General features: G+C 41.4%; 1 protein-coding gene across 1 annotated transcript in view; it reads right to left on the bottom strand.

Annotated features, from left to right (window-relative positions):
- Positions 1–25,375, bottom strand: part of LOC139662473 (matrix metalloproteinase-17-like) — an 85,106-nt gene that overhangs the window by 30,330 nt on the left and 29,401 nt on the right. The window contains exons 2-4 of the mRNA XM_071541165.1: positions 18,646–18,778; positions 17,839–17,974; positions 2,918–3,204 (exon numbers count right to left, since the gene is read on the bottom strand). Of these exons, the coding sequence (XP_071397266.1) occupies positions 2,918–3,204; positions 17,839–17,974; positions 18,646–18,778 (556 nt within the window). The remainder of the gene's footprint in view (positions 1–2,917; positions 3,205–17,838; positions 17,975–18,645; positions 18,779–25,375) is intronic.

Below are 25,375 nucleotides of genomic sequence, written 5' to 3'. Positions count from 1 at the left end.
ATAAAAAAAAAAAATGGAATATGTGTTTCACCCAACAACAGGAATTTTATTGGTAACACTTTATAATAACCATCATTAATAAATGGTAAATTGATAGTTAATTAAACTTTAGTTAATAGTTATTTTACTGTTAACAAACAATCATTTATTAATGATGGTTATTATAAAGTGTTACCATTTTATTAATTATTATGTTGATGGAAAAGCAATGACGATGCTTCTCTTGTTTCAAACTTTGGAACAGACTTACTCATTTCATATTTTGACTCAACTTTCCAAACATTTGTGAATTTCATTGTAAGGTGAATTGGAGTGCTGTCAATGGTAAAACAATGGTATTTGGTATTTGGAAGGAACGGAACAAAGGATTCTCAGTCTTATAACAAGCGCTGACAACAGCCCCCGGTTTAGTCACTACTTTGATTATCTAAGTCAACAGTATACTATATTCATTATTCCAATTAATTAAACATCTTTTGGAATTTGGAACACGAACAAAGGGTAGAAGCACAGCTTTGGTCCAAAGTTTGACAGCTGGCGTTCTAGTTTTGGGTGTATCAGCCTTAGACTGTGGAAACTCAAAACTGTTTTCAGGCTCTCTCCCTTGTCTTTAACTATTCTAGGCATTTCCTGCCTAAGACTCTTCATCTTTTAGCCTACTTTGGAAGCCTGTCAGAGATGTTTTGGCCAAATCTTTCTCAGAGCATCCCCCCCTCTCTCCATCCTTTGCTACCTCATCACCCTTCACTCTCTCCTCTGCTCTCCTTCCGTATTTCAAAAAGAAGGGAAGGAGGGAGGTGGCAAGCATGGGAGGGAGGGGGTGGTTTTAAGTCCAGTCATTCAGATGAAAGGAAGAAGATAGCAAAGCAAGTCAGAAAAAAGGAGAGTTAACGATTAATGTTATAATCTGTATGACTGGACTGAGGCAGCATCTATTTGAATAGATATTCTGTGTGACTAGATCACATCACTCCATCCTTCTCTCTGTTCCCGTTTTCATGGGTGAGTGGACTTAGAATGACTCCCTCCCTCCCTCCCTCCCTCCCTCACTCACTCACCACCTCCTTTCTTTTTGAAAGAAGGGAAGGGGAGCAGGGAGAAAGGGAAGGATGATTCTCTCCAGAGTGTGACCATTTGGTCATATTTTGCAACTTTTTACAGTTGTGCCAAAAAATTTTCTTTGGCCCCACCAGAGTGAACAGGAAACCCAGCCAAGTCAGTTCAGTTCAACATCAGATCCATAAGAAAAAAAGATGCAGTATTTTGTGCGTTACTAAGCTGTCAAAGATTTAAGGCTATTTCTGATAAAGGCTAGTCCATTTTAGAAAGGCAGAGCTGGTGGAGTTCCATTCAGAGCTGCTGTCACTTCAAACCCACTGGTCTCTCTTGGTGGGTAATCAAGGTCTTTGTAAATTGTCTGATGAATGCAATTTAGCCAGATCATTTCATCTGCTAACTAGAGTTAAAATGGCAGTAAACCAATGTATTAGCCGACAAAGCCCACAGCAGAAAGTCATTGAATAAATGAGTTTCACTTTGGGACAGGCCAAACAGCCTATATGCAGCTGGCCCAAATGTAGTAAAAACAAAGTAGGGTTGGTAATGACAGTCACAGGTTAATAATAATGTGTTAAAAACAGGTTAAAAACAGTTTTGTATTATAATTATCTGCCTTGGGTTTATATAAAAACAAAGTATTTTTTTTCTCTGTTTTTCCTTGAATATTCCCAAAAGCTGTAATGCTGAATAAATTATGGATAAAACCAAATTACTCACACACTGCCTTAGGTTGAAAATACATCTTGACAATTAAATAAACTTGGAAAAACATTTTAAGTGTACAGAAATTTATACCTGTATGTCCTGAAAGCTGCATTCAAGGGCTGTTGAAAATAACACGGTTATGAATTGAGCGACATGAATAATCCATCAAAGTGGTAAATATGAATGGAAGAGATGATGTATTAGGAGAGAATGGAAACCATGTCTACAACTTATGTAACTATGAACTGAAAATACTATACAAGCAACTTTAGCATTTACTGTTGATAAAGAGTCAAACAACAAACAATTACTTCAGGCTTCATTAATAACTCAGCCTATATCTATCTATCTATCTATCTATCTATCTATCTATCTATCTATCTAAGTGGGCCCACAGACACACACACTCTCTCACACACCTCCCAGAATCCCACCCCAAAATAATAATGGTGTAGGCCTGTATGTGGCTCAGGTGCAGTGTGCCTGGAAAAAGCCTCTTCACTCAACAGAGCAACAACAGCATGTTTATGTGATCACAGGCGATCCTTGTTTAGTCCGTTTCACTGTCTGTGTCTGTTCTTTTTTGGTCAGTTCGTTGCAACTGGAGAAAAGAACAGGAATGCTCCAACTGTCCACCTTAAATTTTGTAGGCTGGTAATGGCTGGTCCTTCCTTTTCCAAGTGAACAAAAAACTTCCACAGCTACTAAAGGCTCCATCGTCCATGAGCGACTCCTCCTGGGCTTCCACACAAAATTGACACATGCACACATGGCTCTGCTGGGCCGGCTAGCCTGCTACTTAGAGAAAGTTCTCTACTCTACTGCACACTACAATTACAACTCTTGACTTTTCACAATCGGTGCACGCAAGGAATATTGAGTAGATATCTGAAAAAAACTTTTATTTACTAATTTATCAACGTGATCGTACTATTGTGCATTCTGTGCTCCTATGTACGTTTCAATCTAACCTGCCAACATGGAATTAACTTTATTTAAAGAACATAGAATTAGACTAGAAGTTAACAAAATCACTTAAGGCCTATTTTCTCCTGTCTCCAGTCTCTGGTGCTGCCAAATTATCTGCTGGTGCCACCAACTAAAAATGTTGCTGGCACAGAGATAGTATTGTTAACGAGGCATCATTCCTTACCTGGTGATCTGAAGGTCCAGGCCTCATCATCATCAAAGTGTGTGTCCCCAGCTGTGAACCTCTCTCCGGGGAAAAAGGCATGCGCCACGGTGCCCCCCGGCCCGTCAAAGGGGTATCCGTCGTCGTGGTCGGCCTTTGTGAAGTCGATCTGAATGTCGGCGTCGCTGCCCGCCACCTCGTGGAAGTTAAGTGGCGCGATGTCACTCCACACCTTCAAGGCGTAGTACATCAGCGCTCGAACCGTTTCCCTCCCCAGTACGGCCGACTCCTTCGGGAAGGTCCTCACTCTGAGAGAGGAAAAAGAGATGAGGAATATTTTAGATAAGTGACGGAGAAAGAAGAGGAGATGGGACAGGAGAGAAGGAGATGGGAGAGGAGAGAAGAGGAAAGGGTGAGAGAGAAGTGGGACGGAGGAAATGAAAGAAGATGGAAGGAGAGGAAGGTGGGAGAGGAGGGGAGAGGAGAGAAGAGAAGATGAGAGGAGAACAAAAGAGAAGGGGATATGAGGTAAGGAGAGAGGGGCACGAGGAGAGAAGAGAAGAGAGAAGATGGGATAGCTTGGAGGAGACAAGAGGAGAGGAATAGAGATGAGAAGGGAAATTAAAAGAAAGGAGGGGAAAATAGGTGAAATACATGGGAGGAAACAAGAGGAGAGGGAGAGAACTGTGTACAGTACGAGAGGCGAGTCGCTTGAGTGATGAACAGGAGGACAGAGGGGGATTGAGAATGAAAAACAAAAAGCATGGGAAATAGGGAGTTGAGCACAGGAGAAAGAAAGGTAGAGGAGAAAACCAGTGAAATAGAAAACAGTTAGGGTATAGATGCTAGCAGGAGAGGAGCAGAATGGAGTGAGGGAGGAAGAGAGGGAGTGTTGTGAATTACCAAGCACACTGGCAAATAGGTTAACTACACAGTGTTGGCCAGTTGGACCAGACTGCAGACTGGTGCATGAGAACTACAGTTCGTTCCTGTTTGCATATTTTCTGTGATTCCATCAGCTTTTGTATTTCATGGCTAGATGTGCCTGCCCCTCGCTCTGGCAAACATATTGACAAAAGCCTCAGAATGCAGCGTGCTTCGCTTTGCACTGAGAGCTGGTGGGAGAGCGCAAAATGAGCTTTCAGGAACAACTTCCCAGCTAGTCTCTCCCTGCAGACCTCCTTCTTATTTCATTTCTCTACCTCCCTCTTGTCCTCCCACTATCTCTCATACCTCTCTAGCTATGTCTTTCCCTCCACTGCAGTGGTAACAGGATTTTAATATACACAGACAGACGTAATGGTAACTCTGTATTCTCTCTTCCTAAATGTCCTCACCTTCCTCACTCTGCTTTTCTCTCTCCTTCTCCCTTCCTTTCTTTCTCCCACTCTCAATCTCTGCCTCCTCCGCCTCCGCTTCTGCGTCATGCACTCACCTTCTCTCTCCCTGTGAGAGCACTTTGTCTAAATACAAGCGCTGTTTTGGCCATGGACATGGGGAAAGACCAATCAATGGGAATTTGATCTGAGAGTTCACTGATGGGGAGCAAGGCCAATTAGTCTAGAGAGAGATTCACTTCACCTCCTATTACCACTGCAACCAGCCTATAACCTGCTAGTGATTTGTTCAAACTGAACAAAGAGGGGTGGTGATGCAGCTTTGCCTTTCCTTTGTTGGTTTATTTAATTCTATTGACATCTACAGCTAACAAGAAGCAGGCATTACATGAAATATTGTTTCATTGATCGCTGCAATACAAAAGCGTTTAAGAATAGTCCTGTGAACATTCCTTCTCTATACAGTATTTCTGTACCCAACCTGCACCCTTGGAGTTGAGCATACAGTTCTTTTATAATAACAACGGAAATGTCATTGTCACCTCACAAATGACTTCATGCCAGTAAAATCCCTTCAAGCCATAGGAGCTGAAGGTCATCCTGGTAGGCTGGCAGGTAGCTGCTCTGCTCAAAGTCACTAATGACCTCTTACTGGCAGTAGATGCAGGTGATTGTGCTATTCTAATTCTTTTAGACCTAAGCTCTGCCTTTGGTACTGTCACCCTATAGGTAATTCATCATCATCATCATCATCATCGTTGATACATTCTACCTGCAGGGTCCCATCTTATTTTCCTTGTACTGTACATGCTTGGTCAAACTATTTAAAAGCACGTCTCTTTTCACTGCTACACTCTCAAACCTGGCAACCCAAACTGCGTTCAGTGCCTCCCAGATATTGAGTGCTGGGTTTCTCAAACCACAATAAAGCAGAAATTGTTCTTTTACGTCCCCCTAGCTCAACTATCTAAATCCTAAATAAACTATGTAGCCTATCTTCAAATGTGACGCCAATGGCCAGAAATTTACTGGTGTATTTTGACAGCAATCTAAGCTTTGACGAGCAGATGAAGAGGGCACTGCAGTCCTGTTTCTTTCACCAGAGAAATATATCCAAAATCAAACCATTCTTATCTTCCACAGACCTGGAAAAGGTCATCCATGCCTTTATCTTCTCTTGTCTTGTCGACTACTGCAACTCCCTCTATCCCTGCCTCAGTCAGAAGTCCCTCTCACGCCTGCAGCTCATACAGAATGCAGCTAGGCTTTTTAACAGGCACCAAACGTTGAGACCACATTACTCCAATCCTTGCTTCCCTATACTGGTTAGCTGTCACTTTCAGAATTGACTTCAACATACTGCTCACTTTTAAGCAAGCCTGGGTCTGGTGCCTAGCTACATTTTAATCCCATATGAGCCAGAACGCAGCCTGAGATCCTCAGGCAGATCTGCTGGCTGCTCCTCAGTCTAGACTCAAAACAAAAGGTGATCGGGCGTTTGCCATCAGAGGCCCTGTACTGTGGAACGGCCTGCCAGAGGAAATTAGACCAACCAGGTCAGTGCCTTCTATAAAATCATCATGACACAGTTTTATAGACTGGCCTTTAAGTCATTGTTTTTATCATGTGTTGTTGCCCTGTGTTTTCTATTACTGTCTCTCTTTTGTGCTTTATCTTTTTCTGTGTAAAACATTTTGGAAACTGTTTTTAGAAACTATTATTATTATTTTCATTATTGTTATTATTATGATCATTGTGCATTTTATTTATAGTGCATTTAACTCAAAGTGCTGCAGGAAAAAAAAAAAATTAAAGGCACAAAAAACAACAGAAAAGAAAATGAAATGAAAAGTGGCTATATACTAATTCACAGAAATGCCTTCCCACAAAGACAACTTTTTTTTTTTTTAAGATATTTTTTGGGGCATTTTTTTCCTTTACTAGCCTGCAGTGAAGAGAGACAGGAAAGTGTGAGGAGAGAGGGGGGATGACATGCAACAGAGGTCCAAGGCCGGATTCAAACTCAGGACACTGAGCCCACATGGCACACCACCAGAACCACCAAGATGCCCTGTAAAGATGATTTTTAGGCCTTTTTCAAAAGTCCCCAGAGTCTGAGGTTGGTCAGACAGTTCATTCCCTAAGCGAGATGCAGCCACACTGAAAGTCTGGTCCCACATGGTGTGGAGCTAAATCTTGAGGGCTTGGAAGAGCAGGCTATTGTTTGACCAGACGGCGCAAATGGAAGCTTGCAGGGAAGAGATTCCTTGAGTTAGGCTAAGGCAGTTTCATGAATGAACTGTAAAGTCATGAGAAGGGTTTTGAATCTGATCCTGAAGGAGACAGGGAGCCAATGCAGTGAAGCCAGGATGGGTGTGATGTGTCGGTGTGTGCAAACTCATCACTTGTCCCACTGAGTCCCAATGAGGAGTCTGTTACAGTCATCCAGCCTTGAGGAGACAAAGGCATGGACCAGTTTCTCTGAGTCTGCTGGGGTTAGAATGGGACAGAGCTTGGAAATATTCTTGAGATGGTAGAAGGAAGCTTTTCAGGGGTATTTTGTGTGGACATCAAAAGTCAGGCGTGAATTTTGAAGCCCAGATTGGTGACTTGGAAGGAGAGGAGGATGCTTTGTCCAGCAGCCTTATCACCAAGTAACATAATGTGGTAACATAGCAACCACAAGCCAAGGTTGCTCCGCAAATGGTTCAACCTCCACACACAATTCACTATCTTATTAATCATAATTCATGGGAGAGGGTGGGTGATTACGTGCATGGTTTTGTGTGTGTGAGTGTGTGTGTGTGTGTGTGTGTGCGTGTGTGTGTGTGTGTGTGTGCGTGCGTACATGTGTTCAGAGCCTGCTGCACAACTTTGGCTAGCATTGCACAACTTTGGATAACATTGTGTTAATCTTCTCCCTTGGTTTCAACAACTTTATTAAGTGTGTGTGTGTATGTGTGTGTGTGTGTGTGTTCAGAGCCTGCTGCACAACTTTGGCTAGCATTACACAAGATTGTGTTAATCTTCTCCCTTGGTTTCAACAACTTTATTAACAATCTTTTAATTTCACCAGGTAATTCCCACTAATTTAAGACAAAAGTCCCCCTTGACAAGGGAGACCTGGCCAAGAAAGCAACAGTTCATAAATTTACAGACCACATAAAAATACGCTATAACATCAAACATTTTATTGCAGAATCTCAGTGCACCTGTAAAAATGTGAGCACACATTGTACATTTGCAATCTGCAGACAAGAGAGAGAGAGGTGAGGATAAAGGGGAGGATAGGCGAGGAGGAGATAACATGGGGAGAAGGAAGGAAAGCGAGAGAGATAAGGTAATTAGTTGGACAATGTAGACCTAAGGGGAGGGAGAGAGAGAGAAAGAAAGAAAGAGAGAAAAAAAGCAGAAACAATAGCACACTTCTATTCCAGAAATCATATCTGACAACTCCCAATGGGTTTATCTTTCATATTTCTAACAAAAGTTTTGTTCTCAGTGAGAAAGACTAGTTCCTCAAATTTCTCCGGGCTACTCCACACAGAGGGAGCAGTGATCACAGAGACTCTTCTCCATCTCTGACAGAGGATTTTTCTGCCTCTTTTCCCCTTCGCCCCCCCCCCATACATGTTCCTCAACACAACACTTTTTTAAATGGCTTCTGTTACAGACTTGTAAGGTAGTAGGAGTGTTTGTGTATTTGCATGTGTTTGTGTGTGTGTGAGTGAGTGTGAGAGAGAGAGAGAGAGAGAGAGAGAGAGAGAGAGAGAGTGAGAAAGAGAGAGACATAAAGAGTGAGAGAACAAGAGAGTGACAGGAAATGTGTGCGTGAGAGAGAGAGAGGGAGAGACTGCTCTTTAGTTAAAGGCAATTTGACACTTGACACAGTCAGGATTCATGAGTCATGTCACCATGCCACTTGTCGTGACAGAATATAGGTGTGTGTGTGTGTGTGTTTTGTGTGTTGGTGCAAGTAATAGAAACTAACACAGAGTGTCTGCGTATGAGTGACACAACAATTCCCTCAACAAATGTTTCACAGTGAAGGGCAATTTCAACATCTGTTCCAGAGCTGGTGAATGGTTTTCATAAATCATTTCAGTAAACCCACAGCTTAGACCTTGCATAACAATGTATCGTCCTCTGTGTCACTCATAAGTACAAAGGCAATCGAATACTAGCTAATATATGCACACAATATGACACCCATCAGTCTGCAACCCATTTTGTGTCCTGACCGTTAGTTTGGGAAACACTGATTTGAGGACATTAAAATCATTAGTCAGACAGACAGAGGGCTGATGAAGGCAGAATCCATTTTCTCATCCCATTTAATTTGTCCATGGCCGAATTTCTGTGCTCTGAACACCTTCATTTGATGAACTATTAAGTGCAATTTTAGGCTTAGTGTGTGTGTGTGTATGTGTATACACACACACACACACACACTCACACACACACATTTCCCCATCACATCTCAGTTGTTCAACTTTTAATTTACAAGTCATCTCACAGTACTTTCGACACTAGCTCTCAGATGGTTCAGATGAAAAGACGGAGAGAAAAATGAAGACAGGGAGAGAGAAGTGATAGAGGGAGAGAGAATAGAGAAAACTGACTCTTTTCCTTTTCTCTGCCTTCAGCCTCTCAGCGCTTACCTCCTGTGGCTCTGTTGCTCCACGGAGACATGAGCAGACATCTTAAGTGACACATACACATACACGCATGAGCACGCACACGCACACACACACACACACACACACACACACACAAACACACACACACACCAGACACATTCACCTCCTGTGCTCTGCTACCCTCCTTAGACATAAGCAGATTACTACACTGAAAATCAAAAACACATCACATGTAAACATTGATTCATACGCTCATATAAAATGCATGTATGTATATGCACGTACATGTACTCACGCATGCACACACACTAACACAGAGGCACACAAAGACACATACGTAAGCACATTCCACTGTCACAAATGCACAGACTCACATTGTCTCTCTATGAATACAGAATGCTTCATTCTTTACACACACACACACACACACGCACACACACACACAGACACACACAGACACACACACAGACACACACACACAGACACACACACACACACACACACACACACACACACACACACACAGACACACACACACACGTCATATCATTCAGGCTGAAGAATGAAAGACGCTCCTAAATTAAAAGGCTCTGCATGAGTCTCTCTCCCCTCTCTCCATAAATCTCTTTCCATTTCTCTGGCTCGCCTGTTTCTCTGTTTGCCTTCAACCTCTCCCTCTCTCTGTTTCTCTCTCTTTCTCATTCTCTCTTTCTCCCTCTTCCTCTCTCTCTTTCTCTGTCTATCTCGACTGTTACAGTCACCAACTCCATCCTGGTGGTGTGCAACCTAGCGACAGGTAAGACGGTTCCCTAATAAGATGCCACTCAATAACACTGTTATGAGGGTTATGGTTATGGCTGTGCCTATCCTTCAGGTTGCACTTGGCAATTTCACACGTTGGCGGCCTCAAATGGCAGCGAGAGGTGAATTTTGAGGACTTCAATATCCAGAATTTATTTAACATGATGTCAGTAAACTGCACACTCTTTGGAGATACATTTCCTCTTAGTGACTGGTGCTAAAGAAAATATTTTTGCAGCAGGTTCAGCCATCATTGATAAGGCCAGCTTTCTCTTAACAGAGTGGCCAGTCCTCCATTTTGTATTTTGCTTTTAAAGCGATCAGAAACACTAAACATGTTTTTTGAGGTGTTCATTTTGACCTCAATACTGATACAAGCTTTAGTACCTTGGAAAAAACTGAAACGTAAAGTTAACATATCTTCACAAAATCACAGCCTGCCTCTTCCTCGGCCTGCCTGAGAAACAGCTTACAAGCTTGAAATGCTTTGCAGAAGCTGTATGTATTATATAAGCCTTTTGTGTTCATTTGTGCTACCTGATGCACTTCTATTTTATAATTTATTTTAGGTCTATAGGAGAAATCACCGTGCTCATCTTTGCTTTGTTTGGTGCGTGAAAACCAATCAAATGTCTTCAGTGGAGAAAGTGGTTCATGCTCAAAGAAGAAATATGTTTTCCAAGACCTTTTATGTTCTCATTATATTCGTTTTTTAACAGTTTCGGCTAGTACCTTCTTCAATGCAGGCTCTTATTTTTTTAGGACCAATGAGACATGAATACACTCTTGTTACTCTTTGACGTTTCAAAGATTCAAATTTTTATGACAAAACTACACTTCCAGCTTTAAACTGTGTGCACAAATACACTCTTATCATGTATGTATCTGTTATTATCACACCTTTGAATTCCTTGTAGAGATCGGGATGGTTGTCAGATAGATGCTTTGGTAAATTGGATGTGTTGCCTCCATTGGCAACACAAACTTTTAAACATCTTTTGCAAATGTAAGTAAAATCTTCAGGTTTACCTTTATCATGGGCTTTGTAGGCAAAATACTGCCATATTTTACTTTGAGCGCCCTGCTTCGCCACAAGTTGGGGACGGGTAGTACGATCAACCGCTGCCATTTCCAGCCTTTTCTCTCTTTCTCCACGAGGATACTGAACTACGCAGCTAGCTCTCTCACTTTCGCACACAGACACAGGCCACTAGCCCCGCTCACTACACCAACGTTCCCTTGTGGCTCGATATGTTGGATTGGTAACACTCTATTGTAAATCAGATTTTTTTTCTTCCTATCTCTGTGCCCCAGATTCTGTACAGGATGACAGCCAATGCCCAATGAGGGAAACCCATCTGGAGGCTCTACAGCCACGGCCCTCCTCACCTCCGCTGCTCCATCAGCACTGACACAGCAACCTTAACAGCTTCCTGTATGAGCAGTGGGAAAACAAAGAGTATTGTTGAAGTTTCTAACTTGATGCAAAGCGGCATTTTGGTGTGTGTGTGTGTGTGTGTGTGTGTGTGTGTGTGTGTCATAACCTGTTATCTTATGTGAGACTGAACCAGTGTGCCAGTGTGCATTTTCTGTAGCTCTGATAGTATTTGCTGTAAGCTTTACACTCCAAGATCAAGAGTCCACAAATCAGGATTCTACAATGTCTAGCTATTGTTAAACAGCCCAACATTTGAGTAACAGTTTAACCTGTATATTATAATTTTCAGTTACTTGAATCACATAAATGTTTGTTTGTACCCTGGTCTCATGTGTTAATTGTACACAATTAACAGTTTTCCTCTTTGTGAAAACTCAAGAAGCTATAGAAAACCTTGATATTTGCATCATGTTCAGGGAACTGGACAGTGACATAATCTGATCACATGATATCATTCTGATCACATCTGGACAACCTGCATTGTTGAGGAGAAATGTTAATTCAATTTGAACATAATTTGCTGCTGTGTTTTCATGTTTCCTGAGACATATAATGAAATGTGCAATCATAATTTGACAACTAAAATGGATAAACACGGCAAAGTTTTAGGCTATCAGTGTGTAGTACGGTAAGTATTGGTTCAGCCTACAACAGCTTAGGCCATAGTTGAGTGGCATCCATAATCACTTTATTTGTTAAGTACATTTACAACTAGTTCAGAAATACATTGCAGTGTACACTGATCAAGATGTGCATGGTCTCAAGCTACGAGGCAGACTATCCAACATTGAATCTGGCCAAACTAGCCTCGGCGATAGATATAATCTAGTGTCTTTGATAGCGTTACCATTTACAACTCAGTGACTTCTGCAATCCAGTTTCCTCATCCATGGCCTCAGCTCTGGGAGCTCCGGCCTCCATCCGTAGGGGATGTAGCTGGAGCCAGTGGCTAAAACTGATCCTCCATCCTCCTGGTCATTTTGATCCAATGAGGGAGATTCTGGAGGGAAGAAGTGTTTGAACAGCTCCTCTGTGGCAAAAGTGCCATGGAACTCTGTATTGCTCTCCATCTTCACTGGTCAGTGGATGTGTACTGGGGCATGCCACAGCATTACACATTACACCCACTAGTGTTACAACCACTCCACACCCTCCACTGCTGATCTTCACGCCCATTTTACTGCACATTTCAAAATGGTGCAGTAGGTGGAACTGCTCAAACTGAGGTGCAAAATTACTCTTACCAACCAGTGTTACAGAGGTTGTGGCTATGGCTATCCTTAATACTGCCACTAACCACTATAATGGGGTAATGTGTGTGTTAATTCAACAAAATAAAATAAATATTTGTTCAGTTAACAGTTTGTGCAATTCCTTCGATTTAATTTTTAATCGTAATTCAGCATAAGCTGAATTGCTTATGGAGCATTTTGTGGGCAGAATATTGACAAAGGTAGTGAAAGATGAGTCAAACATCTAAAAGATGAGTTACTGGCTGGTTATTATTATCTGCCGATTTATATCATGGAACGGTTACATTACGCCTTACCTTTTATATGTTTAGTTAAGTATTTCCTCTGGTCCCATGACCTTAACTAACCGCTGCCCTAAAGCTATGGCTATGGCTACACTTAATATTCTCACTAACCACTGCCTTGGACTTTTGAATATGGCTATACTTCTATTCTATTTTACATTTTGGAATGTTTAATACATGAGAGTAACTCATGCAGGGAGCTGGATATCACTATGAATGCACTTCTGTGATGGATATTCATGCTCACTGAGTGCATGATCATGTTCGTTCATTGCTCATGTTTTTGTTCAGTCCATTTGCTGAAGACAAGAAAGATGACAGTACAAGTCTTATGAGACAAATGAGATGAGAGGGTGATTTTTTTTTAGGCTGAACTGAATTGGAAAGAAAATCTCCACTCTTCCTTTCCTTCTCCTCTTATCCTCTTCTTCCTCTACATCTCCCCTCTCCTCCACTCAGCTCTCCACACCTATCTGTTTGAGTAATCAGTCAGACTGCTAATGACTGCCAGGCTGTCTGCTACGATAATGGGCTAACAATGTGAGATAATGGGCTAACATTATGTGATGAACTCACCTGTTAGAGAACTGGGCTGATGGTGTGTGTGTGTAACAAACTTGGTCATGTGCATAAATTAGTTTCTGTGTGTCTGCGTGTGTATAGGTGATGCATGAACTGCATGTGTGTGTGTAGGAGAGCAAGAGAGAGAGGGGTAAAGATTAAGAATCTCTGTCTCCCCTCAATGTCTGGCTAATACCGAGTTCATTTCTCAGTAGCTAGGCCCAACTAACACCTACTCTAAATGGACCAATCAGTCTGCACCCTATAACCTTCAAATCATTAATCCCAACAGCTGCATGCATTAAATACAGTGCATCATTTCACATCGAGACAGACCTTGCAGTTTGGCAAGTGCTGCCCTCACATCTTCAAGAGGGAGGGGCGGGAGTGAAGTCTGGTGATGATAGTGATAATAATAATAAAATAAATTACAACTAAATAAATAAATAACATCAACGAAGCTGTGTGCCCTGTGGTGTGGGGGGCTCCCTCCCCTGGGCCTGGGGGTCCTCCCACCGTTTGGCACACACTTAAATAGGCTGGGTCCTACAGTTGGCAGGCCCCCTCCCAAGGGTCTGGGGGCTGCCACAGTTGGGCCCAGCCAGAAATCCCAGACCAAGCTCCTTAGCCCCTCCTTCCTCTGCTCCCTCCACTACACCTTCTCATTATTTGCAGTGGAGCTCCTGTCACAAACACCTCCTGCGGCTCCTTCCACACCTCCAACCCCACCCCTCCTACCCCCATCCCCAACCTCAACCCCCACCCTACTCCTCTAGACCCCTTCCACACTGTCACGCAGACATACGCACCAACGCACCCACATGCGCATATTCAGGCACATCAACCCCTTTCATATGAACTTTCACTCCCTCAAAGACCATCGAATTGAACTTGCCTCTTTTCTGTCTGGTTGTTTTTTTGTTGGCTTGTTTTCTCTTTTTCGTTTTGTTTTGATTATGTCTGATTATTTTGTGACTCTGTTACCTTGTTCTGTTCTGTCTTCCAACACCATGTTTTGTATTGTGTTACAATTGTACTGTTATCACTTTATTGCACAAATAAATAAAAAATAAAAAAAAATAAAAAAAAATACAGTGCATCACTTGACCTGGCACTTACCTATCACAGGCTCATAAACAGTATAACACTGTAGGAAATTCTGACTTTTAAGAAATGGTGCAGTCATTAGTGCATTAACACTGTTTACAATTCCATGTAACTGTGGACAAGTCCAACAATATCATAATATAATAATTAACTAAAGTGCTACCTGTTCAACCTTTTCTCAGTACCATATGTCAGTATATCAATCCTTACTCTTAAGACATGGTGCTATTTTCAGACAATTAACACTGTTCGCAATTCTATATATTTCACAGTATTTCAGTAGTTTGCCAGCATTTACTGTAATTATACAGTAATTTACCACATCCTTTCCTACCACCGACCAGTTACCCATTCACCCTGCTGTCAATTTCATTACAATCGTGATCGGTCAAACAAGTCTCTGAGCTTCTCTCTCTCACCAAAGCATACAGGCTGACTACTACCAAGCTTTCAATAGGCACATATGCACGTCTTTTCTTTGTTTTTCCTCAGATTCCTGAGTTGCGTGGTAAACCTTGGCTTAGCATTTTAGTGCTTCACTGGTTTTCTTCAGATAGGCTGCCTCAAATCAAGTGATCTTAAGAGCAAGTAGTGTCTCTAGGTGTCAAAACTATTGCTTGCACATCTGAAGGCCTCAAAGTCAGTAATGGTGAGGCAATCTCTGAACTAGAGGAACACAGCGGTAATGGGTTGGCATTGAACTTGTTTGATTTGTAGAACAGAATGATTTTGATCTGCCTTCAAAGTCCTGTCTGGGTATGATGATGTGAAAAAAGTAAAAGAAAAAAAAAAAACCTGTGAAATGAACTCATTCTACACTAAAAGAAAGGCATCAAAACAGATTGAAAAAAGGAAATGAAACATGCCTGATTGTGTTCATGCTCTTACATTACCTCCCTGCAATTGAACAAAATATTCGAATAAAATGGCCATATTGAGGTAATATATCTCTATGACAGCAATAATGGTCATTAAATCATTTATAAAAAATCTGGCTAATGTGGCGGATCAGCATAGTAACACACATTTAATGTGCTTTTTGATTTCCATCTGACTCATTAGCTGTGTTGCACATCTTTTCCCCTCACTGTCAGTCCTGTTATTCCCAACATTATCTAATGAAGCAGAAATGGCATGAAATATTAAATGATGACAATAATTTTTGAAACCTTGTAGTGGTAGATCACAAGGGCAAGTGGTACTACATCATTCAAATAAAATACATGCAGAAGAAGAAATGCTTTCATCAAAACACACCCAGACACTATTGAGGTGGCAATCCTGGACAGAATATCAATTGCCATGGTTCTTTACTGACAAACCGTACCATATGGAAACCTCTCTGGATTTGGAGGCAATAGATAATCCACAAGTACAATAAAGGTACAATATACTATCTGTTCCTTGGCAGGAGCTCTAACGTGAGTAAATCTACAAAACGGAGGGTCTGCATATTTCAAATCCATTGAGATGTAGTTCCTGTGCATTTCTATACAAATTTGAGCGCTGTGAATACAAAGGTGGCTTCACTGGACGGAACAGACACGCTGTCTGTTTCACAGAGCTGAGTCGGGTCAAGCTGCAGGAGAAAGGTATGATTGGCAGCAGTAGGCAGGGAAAGGGAGGGAGAGGGAGAGAGAGAGAGAGACAGAGAGAGAGATACTAAGCAGATAGGAGAGAATACGTAGATGTGTGTGTATGTGTGTGTGCATGTGCATGTGCATATACGTGGATGAATGTGTTTTTGTGCTTGTGTGTATGTGTGTGTCTATTCATGTATAGCTTGTTGCTTTCCCCTTTTTTTTTTACACACACACACACACACACACACACACACACACACAATGGCCCACACAGCAGCTTACAGCAGCTCATTGTTTAATCGCCCCTCATAGCGTGTGTAAATCAGCACAGAGACCAGCCATATGTTTCGCTCCCTCCTCCTCTCCTCTCTCACCCTATGCTGGGCTTTACCTCTATCTGTGACAGATGGTCGAGCTGCAGTTAACATAACCAGATTGTTTTGTCATGGATAAACTGCACAATGACTGTTTGCCGGGGCCTTTGCTCTTTAAGAATCATACATATGCATTTGGTCTCTGACCCATTAATTACAGTATAATTGCATAGACTTACAGCTTAACTACACCGGTTGCATTTCTGTTCCGTTCGTTTGTGGTGGAAGAGTCGGATCAGATACGCAGCCATTTGCTTCAATGCAGCTGCTGCACTGGCCACGCACGCAGCACACTGACGGATCTGCTGACGGAGCCGGATCGGAGCCGCAACTCTGGAGATACACATGGCTTCTATTTTTGACGGATAACGCATCCATTTTTAAGCCACATAAATGTATATAAATGCTAAGATTTTGCTTACTGTAACAAAATAGAGGATACATAAACCAATGTCACTTAAATAAATGTTGGAGATGAGGTTATCTATGGAGCCGCTGAGAAGCTTCTATTTGGCGACAGTATGCCTACACTCTCAAAAAAGTTACATAAGTATCCTATATGGTACATTAATGTTCCTCACGGTACAACTTGAGTTGTTTATGGAGCGATTAACAAAACTTACCAATAGGTAAAATGTAGATATGGACAACAAAACCGGCAGACCGAGGACGTAACAAGAACAGACCTGTACATCCCCAGTTTGGATATACAAATGTTACACATGCTGTGTAGTTCAGGCGTTAGACCACTTAGTCTAATTAATGTAGACAAAGACCTTTCTATGGCCTTTGTACACATTACTGTAATACTGGCTGCATTTCCACAAGCATTTTAGAGCACTCAGATAAATATCCTCTGAGAGAAGGGACATGCAAACCTTCTGTTTAGTTAAAGGTCTCTCTAACCAGCAGGCCACTCTTACACAATGCACCTCCTCTGAGCCAGAATTGATCCAGAAAACAAAAGATTTCTGCCTTGAGGAACAGTCCATCAATCTAGCAGCTATAAAAGGAAACGCAGACAGAGAAAAAACAGTGGAGGTGTGGCGGTACTGTATAATGCACGTTGTCTTGACCTGTTCCCTACCTACAGGACAGCTATGTAGTATTATACTGTAGTGTAATAGAGAGATAGATTATTTATTCTCCTTAGAGGAAATTTGTTTCCACAGCCTGTACACATACAAAAATGTAAAACAACATCTGGCAAATACAGAGACATAGGGGGGCACAGAGCAAGTCACCAAAACAACATAGCCCTACAGAGGGGGGACACAAGAAACAGTCACAAAGAGCATAAGTCTGTTATAGCTTGTTGAGGGCAGTGATGGTGGAGGGCACAAAGCTCTTGCTGAAGCGTGCCTTTTTACAGATCAGGGATGTGTTTCTCCGGCCAGATGGGAGTAGGGTGAAGCATGGGTTAAGGGGGTGGCTGGGGTCGTGTGCTATGATAAGTGCTCTACGAGTGGTGCCAGTGTCAGTGAGAGCCGGGAGGTTGGGAGTAGTGAGGCCGATGATCTTAGAGGCAGCATGTGTGATTTTGAGGATCTTGTCCTGTTCCTACCTCCAGGACAGGTGCCTCTTGTTCCATTTGTTCTGGGGGTTCAGGCTTCGTCTCCTGCGGCCCATCGTCCCTTCTGCCTCGGACACATCAGGCAGCGAACACCTGGGAGTCTTCATGAGGCCCAGAGTGGCTTGGTCTGGATAGGATAGAATAGTAATACTATAAAGACTATACTACACAGCGTACATAAAGCGTACAATGGAATGGAAAATATTAAAGTTAACATATAAATACAGATTATGTATTTATTATGCAGGTGTAAGTACATCTGTGCACTATTTACGAGTATGTGTAGGTATACATATGTATTAGGGCTGAACAATTAATCAAAATTTTATCGAAATCGCAATATGGCCTACTGCAATTTTCAAATCACAGGAGGCGCAATAAAGGCAAAATGTGTGTCAAAATACCATTTTAAATTAAATATTGTCCTGCTGCAGAGATGTCCTGGCCTACACATCATATTCTACAGACTTAAGAAAACATCTTTGTTTGGTACAGATCCTCGCAAAAATCACACCATAATCATTTTAATACGTTTTTCAATGACAATGAGAATAATGACGTAAAAATTATCATTCCCTCTAATATCGCAAATCATATCGCAATTGCAATATCAGTCAAAATAATCGCAATTAGATACTTTTTCAAAATCGTTCAGCCCTAATATGTATGCACACACACAAACTGTGTTCCTCTCAATCTCCCAGACACACACACACACACACAGCCATAGTACCTACATCCAGCCAACCCTCCCACGTGACCCCGCCTCTCCCCCCAAACACACACACACCCACATACCTAAGACGCCGGTCTCCTGCAGCCCTCCAAACTTCTGCATGGCTTTGATGGCCTTGGTCAGCGCCTCCTTGGTCTGAAGCTGACCAGTCACCGGGTCGGGGGGCGGGAGGTAGCCGAACTTACTCAGCCAATCCTGGAGGGGAAACAGTTGACACAGTGTTGAAGAGCCGCTCGAAACATTTCAAGAGCTCCAAGTATTCCAAGACTCCGAGAACGTCCACAACACCTGTTCATCTGTAGTGTCTCTGTATACTGTGTGGACCGTGCTTCTATGTTCTGGAAGGGCTTTGGCATGGCGACAACTGTGTGTTTGTGTGTGTAAGGGGGAAGTTGTAGGTTATATGTGCATGCCTGAAAATGATCCTTAGTAGTTCAAAACTCATTGTGGATCTGCATCTCCTGTGGTAAATTAATTGAACTGAGGGGTTTTATACAGTGTGTGTGTGTGTGTGTGTGTGTTAAGTATTCAGTTCCTGTACATGGCTAAAAAGATAGATTTTCATCTGGAGTTAATCATCTTTGACTCCAATTAGAGCCAAATGCTTTGATCAACAACCCCCGCCCTCATCCCCACCCCCTGTGCCACACACACACACACACACCCACACACACACCGTTCTCATGCATTCTCCCTGACTTTCTCTGCCTCTCTCTCTCTCTCTCTCTCTCGCTCTCGCCCCCTCTCTCTCTCTCTCTCTCTCTCGCTGTTTCTCTTTTGTTTCTCATTTTCTCTGTCTGTCTCTCTCTCTGTTTCTCGCTATTTCCCTTTTATTTCTTGTTTTCTCTTTTTCTCTCTCTCTGCTCTCCATGTATCTACAAAATGCTCTACAAAAACCGCCCCTCCTCCATGATCAGATAGCCAGTCAGACTTGGTTGATTTTAAATGGGTTTTTGATCAGCTCTCATCAGAGTTGAGTGACACAGATCGATAGCAAGGCATCCCTCCTCTATCGACAACACTGGGAAAATTCCATTAACTAAATGACTTAGCTCTTACAAAGCACTCTGTTGACTGATATTTGCCTCTCCATCCTTGGCATTGCTAGCCCATGGAATAAGTTTACAAGGGAATTGAACTGACCGTAAGTACCATCAGGAAGAATGAGAAACAACATCAATTTCTTGAACGTGATTTGAAATGTAATGTAGGTAGCCAAAGCATGTGAAAGGATTACAGGGAAGCTAAATTGACTCTATGTAACAACAAGGAACACAAGGCATGACATTCATTTCCCGAAAGTGTTTTCAAAATCAATATGTAACTAATAACTCCTCCCATGAAACCGCACATCCAAGTGAAATTTGCAAAACGAATCAGAACCAATCACATTCAATTTGGCGTATATGTGTGTGCACATCTATACAGTGTGTGTGCACAGTGTGTGTGTATGTGTGCATGCAGGGACTATGTGCAAGAGAAGTGTTAAGTTCTTGTTCTCTGCAAGCAAGGTGTGTGTGAGCAGGGGAGTACATTACATCTGTGCTGCCTCTACAAAACCATGAGTCCCTGTTTTCACAGGCTGTTCATAAACTCATTACATCACACTTTTTGTGGAGCCAGCAACTGGCCTGAAGCCTGACAACATCACAGCTCATGGAAAAGGCTGTAAAATCTGCCTGACCAGTTCAGCAGCATGCTGAGCTGTGCTACATTATATACAGACGTCATTTTGTTTAGGTGAAATTGGGTGTACTTTTAAAAGGCTGTATAGTATATGATTCTACTAGATTCTAATAGAGAAGAAGAAAGAAGAAAGAAAAGACAAAGCTTCAGAATTGCAAGATGGGAAGGACAATGAACTCTAAAACACACTTGAAAAAAGCATCATATGCCCCACTCTCACATGAGCCCCTTTCACACACGCAGCCTGTTCCATAAATGTAACGGCATGCCGTCATGTGTGAAAAGGAGCTGGTGTCGAAATGCCAGTAAATCAGTTCTGCCAATTTCACTGCTCAAGACCTTGTAACATTACTAGTAAAGTTCGTAAAGTAAAGTTACTAGTAAACGTTACCGGCAGAGCAAAACCACGTTAGGACGCTCTGTTGTTGAACTGTAGGAGGGAAATACAAACCACTATACAACGGGCTGGAGCTTTACTTTTTTGACAAATTGTCGAATTGGACAGACGTGGAAATAAGCGAGATCCTCAGAGCCCACCGTGTTTTTAAACTACAGTGACTCCAGGGGTTAAACGTAATTTCCGGGAAATGACAACAGAGGCATTTAATGGTATTGCCAGCATTGTATGAACGGTAGCATTACGTTAAAAAGGTGGATGGCACAACAGAAACTGCTACCTTTACTTGAAAAATTAAAATGGCAATTTTACGGGTTTAATGTATGAAAGGGGGTATGGACAGAGACAGCACAAAGAAACACTATCAATTTTAAGAAAGAGCAGGAGAGAAAGTAAGAGAGAGAAAGCTTAGTTGATTAAACAATTTTTAAACTTAATGTCAAAATTCTTTATGAAAGAAAATAAACAAAAAAAATCAATGACTTATTTATATTGTGGTCCTTGAGATAAAGAGGATAAAAAGAGAGATAAAAAAGGGTATATGATGAAGACAGATGCTGCCTGTACAGCAAGTTCATCCTCTCTAAATCTGTAATTAACAGCAGTATGAGGGGCTGACGCAGATGGCTGAAACTCTTCCTTAATCACTCATTATTAACATGTACACGCACATGCATGCACACACACACACACACACACACACACACACACTGTCTGATTGCGCAACATTATGTCTGACACTCTTGTATTCCTGTGTTTTTATTCCCCAAATGAGAATTATTCAGACAACAGATGAGATGTGTGTCTCAACAATCATATCTCCTTGTGTAGAAAGGCCAAGTGTTTCAATTACTGCGTTGTGTTCTGCATAAGAGTGTGAATTATTTTACTTTTGTGTGTCCCAGAGCTGTATAGTACAACCAAAGAACAACTTGACTTGCTCAGGGAAAGGTCTATGGAAGTCAGCCACTGCTTCAAACAATAAAAATCTGTGTAGGCTACAGTTTTTATTTTTCGGGATCTTTCTGCCAAAACAAACATCTTTAAGGTCAGCTGAAGAAAACTACCAGACATATAAAAACCTATTTATATGTAATGTCCTCTGACAGGTGCTTTGTCTTGAGGCACATTTATATAAAGTCTAGCCTTTAGTTTGGCATTAGTCATGTGGATTTAATTGACATTGAGGGAAAGTAGGTATGCACCGATATGTTTTTTTTTAGGCCAATATGGATAGCCGATATTTTCCCATTTTTGTAATTATCTTAGTACAAATGCAGGTGTAAAACAGGTTAGGCTTTTCAGACATGCCTATCTTAAGATACTTAAGAAGCGTTTTTTAAACAAAAGACCATGTTAGTTTTATTCTGTTGCTAATTTGACACTCTTAGAAAACAATTTCACAAAAATGCCAATTTCACACAAATAATAATATTGATATTGATACCGATATTGCTTTTTAAAGCTAATAACGGCTTATCTATAGCATACAACATATAGTAATAGATCGGATAGTGATGTCACAGACATATAAAATGTTTTCAAGAGAATAAAATCATTTTCTTTGAAAATGTAATTGTTTTGTTGTTAATAATTATTGTTGTTTACCTTATGGTTATCATTGACTGCAGTTCATACTTCACCAAACTTTTGGATTTACCACTATATAACTGTAATCACTGGCAATATGTCAAACCACAGTCAAAAGAAATTACAGAAAAGAGTTAAATAGTTGACTTTCCAAAATACTACAAAAATGTCCATCTTAATATTTTAAATGTATGTAGTGTTTTTTCTTTCTTTTTAGCTAAAAGAAGCCAAGAAATACATATGGCTTAGGATAAATGTTTAAGTGCAAGTCTCAAGATTTACATGAAGTGAGACACTGAGACACTTTATTGATACCCAAACAGGGAAATTCTTTTTTTGCTTGCCCCCTCCAAGGAGGTCAGAGTGCAGGGTCAGCTGCAGAGAGTCCCCCAGCTGGTAGGGATTCAGTGTCTTGCTCACAGACACTTTAGCAGGGCGGACGCTTGCTGACATGTGGGCTTGACCGTAGGTCCCAACGCAGGATGGTCTCTCTAGCCACTAAGCCTACCTGCTGCCCAAATATCTTTAAGCAAGTAGGATGACCTATAGTTCTAATATATTAACACCCAATTTTGATTGGTGTGTTCAAGCCCGCCCAAATAAACCCAACAAAAGAGGTAAACACTTCAGAATTCAGTTCAACTGCTCTGAACAACTCAAAAGCATCTTTTCAAACTGCCATTACTTCTGAAGGCTAACTCCAACAAAGCAATACCCTATGTCCAAGGACGTCCTTCATGTACACACTGTGTGCCAATGTGTTTCTAAGTGCATTTGTTCCAAAGTATATCGATATGTGATTTTCTGAAATGAGCTTGTTTGTAAGGGTATGTGAGCATATTTGTGTGTGTGTACGGCAAGGTCAGTGTTCTACACTGTCAGTAATCCCAAACCATGTCTAGCTAACTGTCAGGATTGCCAACTGATCAGGGATATAGTGACTCTGATCATCTCTGTTTATGAGTGTGTGAAAAGACAATAAACCTGGAACATAACAGTCTTTCTCATGGTCTCACTGTCTCTCTCTTTAACTACATCCTCCTCACTTTCTGTCTCCTTTCGTATCTCATCTTATCTAGCCCTCCCATACTGAGTGTTAATCCTGTTTATTCTGTAGACATAGATAGACTTACACATGCCTCTTGAAAGGGAGGGAGGGAGAGGGAGAAACAGAAAGACAGACAGGCAGAGCGGGTAACAGACAAAAAGGGAGCGGGGGAGAGATAGATATAATGAGAGAGAAAAAAGAAAAAGGTGGGAAGTCAGAGGGAGGGAGGAAAGAGATGAGTAAGCCAAATTTTGACACACTTCCACAGTAATTCTACTTCAATCCACTTCGCACAACTCACAGGAAATCAATTCTCATCGTGTGTGTGTGAGAGAGAGATAGAGAGAGAAAGAGAGAGAGGGAGAGAGAGAGACGAGGGGGAGGGGGAGGGGGAGGGGGAGGGGGGGCAGTTTGAAGGTGTCTGAGTAAAAAAATGTGAATACTATGATAGGAAACAAGTATGCAGTTAATTTCAAAATCCTATCCCAATTCCATCCCAAATTCCAGCAAATTGTTTCCCTTCCAACTCATTCCATTCCAAATTACTATTCCAACCTCTTCCATTCCCACTCATTCTATTCCAACTAATTCCATTCTACCTCATCCCACTCTTCCATTCTAACCCTCTCCATTCCATTCTGTTGTCTTCCAACCTCTTGCATTCTGACCTCATCCATTCCAACCCATTCCATTCTAACCTCTTCTATCCCAACCCATTCCTTTCCATCCTATTGTCTTCCAATCTTTTCCATTCAAACTTGTTCTGTTCCAATTTATTCCAATCCAGCCCATTCTATTCCATCTCACCCCATTTCACCCATTCAATTTGATTTCAATCTATTCCATTTCCACTCATTCCATTACCACCTACTCCAAAGTGGAATGTGCATTGACATTTGAAAACTTTCTTTTGGTCTAAGCTGTGACTTCCACAGGAATCTGGCGGGACCATATGCTGTCCTCCCTTTCCTTTAAGGTCAATGGATCAAACAGACAGAGTATGGGGAAAGAGGACCTTGGAGAAGAGAGACAGATATGATGTCAGATTGACAGACAGAGATAGACATGGTTTTCGATAGACAGATATAGCGTTAGACATGGTGTCAGATAAACAAATGCAGACATGGTGTAAGTAAGACAGACACAGGCATGCCTAGGGATAGATGCGGTATAAGGAACAAAAAGGGTAAAAACCTCCCCTAGGCATCTGGCATTATGTGGAGCATATAGTGTAGCTACACTGTATACCATACACTGGTATACTGTACACTGCCACATTATAGGGCAGTTTTTTAAGACAAAATGTAATATAGTGGCAGACTTGTGACTATGGCACTGAATTAATGACTAAAGTATTGACAAATGTGTACTCAAACTTGGAAACACGTATCCTAATCTGTGAATGCTTACTCAGATTTGTGAGTGTGTAATGTCATGTTTAAAACTTGTATCATGATCTGAAAAATACAGAACATTATTTGTAATTGTTAATGAACATTTGTGAATGTATGGAAAGAGTTGTGAAAAAAAATCTTTAGCAAATGGAAATGCTGATATTCACAAATGCACAATAAAACGTGTGAATAATTCATTGACTTGAAAAAAAAATACATGCAAATTTGTACCCCAATGTTTTGAGTTTGTACTCGTGAAGCTCAGTTCCCATATAAATATACTTGCAGATATGCATTCTCCTTTTTAATGTTTTTGTCACTCATCTGGGACATCTGACTGATCTGTAAATGTCTTTTCGGGAATAGAAGTTTAGTTTGACGCTTTTTAGCCACTCAGAAAAGAGGTCAAGAAGAAGGAAGAAGTTAAACAGAATGATAGCATCATTCATATTAAATGAAGTAATAGGACCTACTTCTGAAACAACGGAATAATAGTTGCATTGGTAAAGGCATGCACTCCATATTCTCAGTCAGTTCATTCACAGTTTTTGTATGCAGGTATACAACTTCCACTTACTTATTTTAGCGGGATGGTTGGGCATGCCTCTTTGAACATAGTAGCTGTATTCTCGGTTTTGATACCGAAACACGGAAATCATCTTCAAGTCTCATGAGCC

The sequence above is a fragment of the Centroberyx affinis genome, unplaced genomic scaffold (assembly GCF_046629955.1).
Source record: "Centroberyx affinis isolate AG114_WGS23_722 - 3 ecotype Tasmania unplaced genomic scaffold, CSIRO-AGI_Caff_v1 ptg003805l_1, whole genome shotgun sequence".
Classification (NCBI taxonomy): Eukaryota; Metazoa; Chordata; class Actinopteri; order Beryciformes; family Berycidae; genus Centroberyx; species Centroberyx affinis.
This window is presented reverse-complemented; position numbering and strand designations above follow the sequence as displayed.